Genomic DNA, 7,287 nt, shown 5'->3' with positions numbered 1-7,287 from the left:
GGAGGTAATCAAAAACAAACACTTTTGAAAAGGGACAGGGTCAAGGGAGAAAATTCAATAAAGGTAGATAGGTTAGGAAGGAACAAAATATAGTTAGTCTTTCACAACATGAATGTTGTGGAAGGGTTATACATAATGATACGCATGTGGCCTATGTTGAATTGCTTGCCTTCTTAGGGAGGGTGGGTGGGGAGGGAAGAGGGGAGAGAATTTGGAACTCAAAGTTTTAAAAACAGACGATTAAAAACAAAAAAAAATTTTCATGCAACTAGGAAATAAAATACACAGGCAATGGGGCATAGAAATGTATCTTGCCCTACAAGAGTAGAAGGGAAAGGCGGATGGGAGGGGAAGTAGGGAGATAGAAGGTAGGGCTGACGGGGGAACCGGGCAACCAGAATATATGCCATCTTTGAGTGGGCGAGAGGGTAGAAATGGGGAGAAAATTTGTAATTCAAACTCTTGTTAAAATCAATGCTGAAAACTAAAGATATTAAATAAATTAAATTTAAACAAAAAGTGTACAGCAGAGAACAAAAAAAAAAACCTAAAAGGAAGCAAAGATGGACAGCTTAACATAAGGCACAGAATTTAATATATAGGCTTTCTTGAAACGATGTTATTGCTATATATTCTAAATCCTCTCCTGTGTTCTCCTGTGCACAAGACATGTTTTCTTTTTCTTTTTTAACTTTATATTTAAGTTTATAATGTTTCTTTTTCTTATTACATATTTAAGTTTTAGTATTTATCTGAAAAAATAAAAAAAAATGCATTCCAACAATATATCAAGTAATTTGAAGGCTAATGATTGGGTACTAGCAATCACATTTAATTCAAAGAGTACACAAGACTGGGTAAAATCTTTTCTTCATTACATTAACAAGGCACCCACAAACGCTAAATCTGCAACTAGAGATTCAGAAAATGTGCAGAGGTGAAGCCTCATCATCTTTAGAGTGCTGCTTCATTAATGTTCAAAAATATAATACTGGTATGGATATGAAAACAAACTCCTATTAATTGTGTAAGGCTGAGATATAATCTAGTACATATCTTGCCTCTCCTTCCATTTTTCCTTCTTCACTCTCTTTTTCTATATAGTTGAAATATTTTTACTTCAAGTTCCTCTCTTACAAACTATGCTCATATTTTCTATAGCCTACTCAAAATAGTCCAGGAAGCATTCATTAACAGTGGTGGTAATTTATACTATATCATTTATTATTGATAAAAATCATTTTATCTATATGTTTATTCATAAAAATTTTGTGAGACTGTTAAGGCTTGACACATTTTAAGTTGAGGTTTCTTCTATGTCAGCTTTCAGACCCAAGAAGGATCCTTTCCTAATTGGAAAGCTAGAACAGGGAGGTCCAGATGCCCTAAATTGCTGTAATTTAAAGTGGTGAGTACTGAGGCATCTCATTTTTAAAAGTCTGCCCAGCTGAACAGGGACATCTGGTGCTCAGGGTCCCAAATGAATCTATTTGGTATTTTCTTCGAATGTTTAAGATCTCAGACTGAAACAGAAGGGGAGATTTTCCCAATCTTGGCTAATATTCCATGTTTTTAATAATACTGCTGCAGATGAGTTGGCACTAGTACAAATGTTCACAGCTGTATACAAGATGTTACACATGCAAACATGCAGGGATGAGTGCTATGTGCTGTCAATGTACCACAGTTTTCTAAATCATTCCTCTGGCAAAGACAAAACTAAGATACTATGGAAGAAAACAGCCAATCAGCAAGAATCACCCCAGGAAGATCCAAGTTAACTCACATCACTAGTAAGACTAGTAAAATAATTTTCACAGATGTTTTTGGAAATTATTTTGATTTCATCCCTCCCATGCAAAATGCTACCAATCTTGTCAATTCTATTTTTACATATTTTCTATAGTCATTTACTCCCTTTCCTTCTCATGTACATAACATTTATTCACCCATAACCTTGCCCCTCAATAGCTGGAATCCATATTCTGCCTCCATTATTTCCTTCTGTCATTCCATGTAACTTCTAATCTGCCTTTCATTCCACTTACATATAAATGAGAGATGAAGCTTTTTTAAAATTCATTTATTTAATTTATTTAATATATTTGCTTGTCATGATTGATTTTTGTAAAAGTTTGAATTACAAATTTTCTCCCCATTCCTACCCTCCCACCCACTCTAAGATGGCACACATTCTGGTTGCCCCATTCCCCAGTCAGCCCTCCCATCTGTCACCCCACACCTCTCGCATCCCCTTTTCCGTTCCTTTTTTATAAGGCAAGATAAATTTCTGTGCCCCACTGCCTGTGTATCTCATTTCCTAGTTGCATGCAAAAACTTTTTTTTTTGTTTGTGAAAATCTGGTTTTAAAACTTTGAGTTCCAAATTCTCTCCCCTCTTCCCTCCCCACCCACCCCCCTAAGAAAGCAAGCAATTCAACATAGGCCACATGCATATAGTTATATAAAACCCTTCCACAATACTCGTGTGAAAGACTAACTATATTTTGTTCCTTCCTAACCTATCCACCTTTACTGAATTTTCTCCCTTGACCCTGTCCCTTCTCAAAAGTGTTTTCTTTTGATTATCTCCTCCTCCTATCTGCCTTCCCTTCTATCGTTCCCCCTTTTTTATCTTCTTCCTCCTTCTTTCCTGTGGGGTAAGATACCCAATGGTATTTTCTACTCAGGTCAAATCCAATGAGAGCAAGATTCACTCATTCCCCCTCACCTGCCCCCTCTTCCCTTGCTACAGAACTGCTTTTTCTCACCACGTTTATGTGAGATAATTTACTCCATTCTATCTCTCCATTTCTCCCTCTCTCAATATATTCCTCTGTCATCCCTTAAATGATTTAATTTTTTTAAATATAATCCCTTCATATTCAATTCACCCTGTGTCTGTCCTCTGTCTATATCTATATCTATATCTGTATCTATATCTATATCTATATCTATATCTATATCTATATCTATATCTATATCTATATCTATATCTATATCTATATCTATATCTATACATACACACATATACATACATACACACATATATACATATATTATATATATTATATGTATATATGTATACATGCTTATTCCTTTCAACTACCTTAGTACTGAGGTCTCATGAATCATACACATCATCTTTCCATGTAGGAATGTAAACAAAATGGTTCAACTTTAGTTAGTCCCTTATGATTTCTCTTTCTTGTTTACTTTTTCATACTTCTCTTGATTCTTGTGATTGAAAGCCAAATTTTCTATTCAGCTCTGGTCTTTTCACTGAGAAAGCTTGAAAGTCCTCTATTTTATTGAAAATCCATATTTTGCCTTGGAGCATGATACTCATTTTTGCTGGGTAGGTGATTCTTGGTTTTAATCCTAGTTCCATTGACCTCCGGAATATCATATTCCAAGCCCTTCGATCCCTTAATGTAGAAGATGCTAGATCTTTTGTTATCCTGATTGTGTTTCCACAATATTCAAATGGTTTCATTCTGTCTGCTTGCAGTATTTTCTCCTTGATCTGGGAGCTCTGGAATTTGGCGTCAGTATTCCTAGGAGTTTTCTTTTGGGGATCATTTTGAGGAGGAGATCTGTGGATTCTTTCAATTTCTATTTCACCCTCTGGTTCTAGAATATCAGGGCAGTTCTCCTTGATAATTTCTTGAAAGATGATACCCTGGCTCTTTTTTTGATTATGGCTTTCCGCTAGTCCAATTTTTAAATTATCTCTCCTTGATCTATTTTCCAGGTCAGTGTTTTTTGCAATGAGATATTTCACATTGTCTTCCACTTTTTCATTCCTTTGGTTCTATTTCATAATATCTTGATTTCTCATAGAGTCACTAGTTTCCACTTGTTCCAATCTAATCTGCAGGGGTCTTTTGTACCTCTTTTTCCATTTAGCTAATTCTGCCTTTCGAGGCATTCTTCTCCTCTTTGCCTTTTTGGAGCTCTTTTGCCATTTGAGTTAGTCCATTTTTTAAGGTATTCTTTTCTTCAGTATTTTTTCCGTATTTTTTTGGTTCTCCTTTAGCAAGTCACTGACTTGTTTTTCATGGTTTTCTCACATCACTCTCATTTCTCTTCCCAACTTTTCCTCTACTTCTCTGACTTGCTTTTCCAAAACCTTTTTGACCTCTTCCATGGCCTGAGACCAGTTCATATTTTTCTTGGAGGCTTCTGTTGTAAGGTCTTTGACTTTGTTCACTTCTTCTGGCTGTATGTTTGGTTTTCTTTTTCACCAAAGAAATATTCCAAAGTCTGAGACGGAATCTGAGTCCATTTTCGCTGCCTGGCCATGTTCGCATCAAACTTACTTGAACCTTGATTTTTTCATTGGGGTATGATTGGTTGTAGAGTGAAGAGTACTTTGTTCCAAGCTTGAGGGGATGTGCTGTTGTTTTCAGAAGTATTTCTATCCTGCCAGCTCTGTCACACCAGCACTCCGTCTCCCCGAAGAACCACCAACCTGGACCTGACTCAGATCTTAAGCAGCCTCTGCAATCCCTCTCTGATCTGCCCCTTAATTCCTCTCTCCAGGTTGGCCTGGTGCCCGAAGCAACTGCTGCTGTAGTTCTGTAGCTGTACCACCCCTGATGCCCCCGGGGTGGCAGTGCAACCATGAACTCCTTTCACTCTGTCCCCCGCAGCTTTTCCCACTAACCTTCTCTGTTGTCTTTGGTGTTTGTGGGTTGAGAAGTCTAGTAACTGCCACAGCTCACTGATTCAGGGTGCTAGGCCTTTTTCCTCCTTGTTCTTAGTGTGGTTGGTCCTTCTGCCACCCACACTGGGCTCTGCTCTCCTCCATTTCCAGCTCTGTGCATGATAGAACTAACCCAGTGATCATCCAGGCTGTCCTGGGCTGGAACCCTGCTTCCCTCTGCTATTTTGTGGTTTCTGCAGTTCTAGAATTTTTTCAGAGACATGTTTTTATAGGTTTTTGGAGGGACCTCATTGGGAGCTCACGCAAGTCCCTGCTTTCCAGCTGCCATCTTTGCTCCGCCCAGAGATGAAGCTTTTTTAAAGAAAAACTAAATTGTGTCATACTCTGATTCATTAATGTCCAACAGTGGCCCTGGGTTCTCAAAGATTTGGCCAAAAATGGGCAAAGTTGAGTACAGTTCCAGTAACAGACTAGTCAGCAAATCACAAAGAGACATATTAGCAGTAGATAGGCAACAAATGTTTGCATTTTTTGTGGAAGTAGCAAATCAAAAAATAAAGAAAAATATTGACTGTTTGTCACATGTGGCTTTCCCTGCTTTCTAAATGATGATGACAACATGGGAGAGGGAGAGGGAGAGGGAGAGGGACAGGGAGAGGGAGAGAGACAGAGAGAGAGAGAGAGAGAGAGAGAGAGAGAGAGAGAGAGAGAGAGAGAGAGAGAGAAGATGCTAAGTATCAAACACTTTGCATAGTTCATAAACTTTGGTCATTGCTGGAGTCCAGTTATGGCAGAGAGGACATAGTACTTTAGGAGATAAATCATATCAGTATTGATGTTCTTCCTGCACACAAGACTAAAAAGAAAAGATGAAGTTATAACTAATAGAAGATGGTTCTGACATATGGGGAAAATTATGCAGAGTTATCTAATTATCTCCAACTCTCAAGAGAGGTCCAGTAAATTCTCTTGAATGTTTGGTGGAATTTATGAATGAACAGGAATTTAAAGGTTGAAATCTGCATCATCAATGGGAAAATTTGAATCAATGAGGTCACCAATTAATTTTAGTGTTTAACTAATTTTAATAAATCACCTCTAGAAAGAAAAAAATAGGGGCGGCGCACGTGTCTCTTTTTCGGGTGGTCCAGCTTGCCAAAATGAAGTTCAATCCGTTCGTGACCTCAGACGGAAGCAAGAACCGCAAGAGGCACTTCAACGCTCCCTCGCACATCCGGCGCAAGATCATGTCGTCTCCGCTCTCCAAGGAGCTCAGGCAGAAGTACAACGTCAGCTCGATGCCCATCCGGAAGGACGACGAGGTCCAGGTGGTTCGTGGACACTACAAAGGTCAACAAATTGGCAAGGTAGTCCAGGTTTACAGAAAGAAATATGTCATCTACATTGAACGTGTGCAACGAGAAAAAGCTAATGGCACTACTGTCCATGTGGGAATTCACCCTAGTAAGGTAGTTATCACCAGACTAAAACTGGACAAAGATCGCAAAAAGATTCTTGAACGTAAAGCCAAATCCCGACAAGTTGGAAAGGAGAAGGGCAAATATAAAGAAGAAACCATTGAAAAGATGCAAGAATAAAATGGTCTGTTGTACAGTTGTTATTAAAAATGAAAATTAAAAAAAATAAACTTTAGTGATCCACTGTTACACATGATACCAAATTTAAATGCGTGTCCTTTGCAGCATCACTAAAATGCAAATAAGTTTTTACATAATTTCATATCAATAATCTGTATATTACTTGACTTGTCAGGGGGTAGGGAAAACTAGAGGAAGAGAGATAATTTGGAGTTTACAATTTAGAAATGAATTTTTAAATGTTTTACATAAAATTGGGAAATATTTAAAATATATTAAAATATATTTTTTAAAAGGAGTAGATGGAAATTAATCTTAGAGGAAAGATGCTTAGAGGGAAGTAGAGGGAAAGAAGAGAATCAAAAAATGACTCCTGAACAAAGTGGAATTTGACCTTATTCTTGAAGAAATCAAGGGAATCCAGGAGATGAACTTGGGAGAAAGAATGACAGAGGGGAAGGATTGAATTTTGAATTCTACTTTTTCATTAAAATATTAAAAGAGAGGAAGGATTGGAAACATTATGCCTAGAATATAATAAACACTTAATAAATATTTATTGACTGATGGAAGAATGTAGAAAATATAGCTATAGGATGTTCAGAATATCTGGGAACCTGGAGAAATAGCTTTCAAAGTCTCTGTGTCCTCTACAGTTTCAAAGATCCGTGTTCCCACCGGGGTAAAAAAAAAATGTGTGTTATTGATCTTCTTTGACTTAGTGCCATCAAGGTTGAAATTTCCCCAGAACAGTCTGCTTCCTCTAGGAAGTCTAAGAAGCACAGTGGGAAATAGACAGAATGGGCAAGCTCTCAAGTACTCCTGTCTAAATCGTGGAGATGTTGTGTGTATGTACTTACTTTGAAATGGAAAAGAGGAACTTCTGGGGGAGAAAAAGAAGAAACATATACAAAACACTTTATTGGAAGGCATATAATCTTTTGAACTTAGTGTTTCATTGATAATAGAAAATAATTCATCTGTTTTGTATAGCAAAGTATAAAATAAGAGATGAATAGAT

At 37.5% G+C, this 7,287-nt stretch overlaps 1 protein-coding gene across 1 annotated transcript; it reads left to right on the top strand.

The window, feature by feature from the left end:
• The first annotated feature begins 5,816 nt into the window (after positions 1-5,816).
• Positions 5,817-6,303, top strand: LOC118838785 (60S ribosomal protein L26-like). Its single transcript, XM_036746147.1, has one exon. It carries the CDS (start codon positions 5,829-5,831, stop codon positions 6,264-6,266), a length of 438 nt encoding a protein of 145 aa, XP_036602042.1. The 5' UTR covers positions 5,817-5,828; the 3' UTR covers positions 6,267-6,303.
• The last annotated feature ends 984 nt before the right edge of the window (positions 6,304-7,287 follow it).

This window comes from Trichosurus vulpecula, chromosome 2 (genome assembly GCF_011100635.1).
Source record: "Trichosurus vulpecula isolate mTriVul1 chromosome 2, mTriVul1.pri, whole genome shotgun sequence".
NCBI lineage: Eukaryota > Metazoa > Chordata > Mammalia > Diprotodontia > Phalangeridae > Trichosurus > Trichosurus vulpecula.
This window is presented reverse-complemented; position numbering and strand designations above follow the sequence as displayed.

What these genes read in the sequence shown, in the direction of transcription:
- LOC118838785 (XM_036746147.1), top strand. Translation starts at nt 5,829, where the DNA reads ATGAAGTTCAATCCGTTCGTGACCTCAGACGGAAGCAAGAACCGCAAG.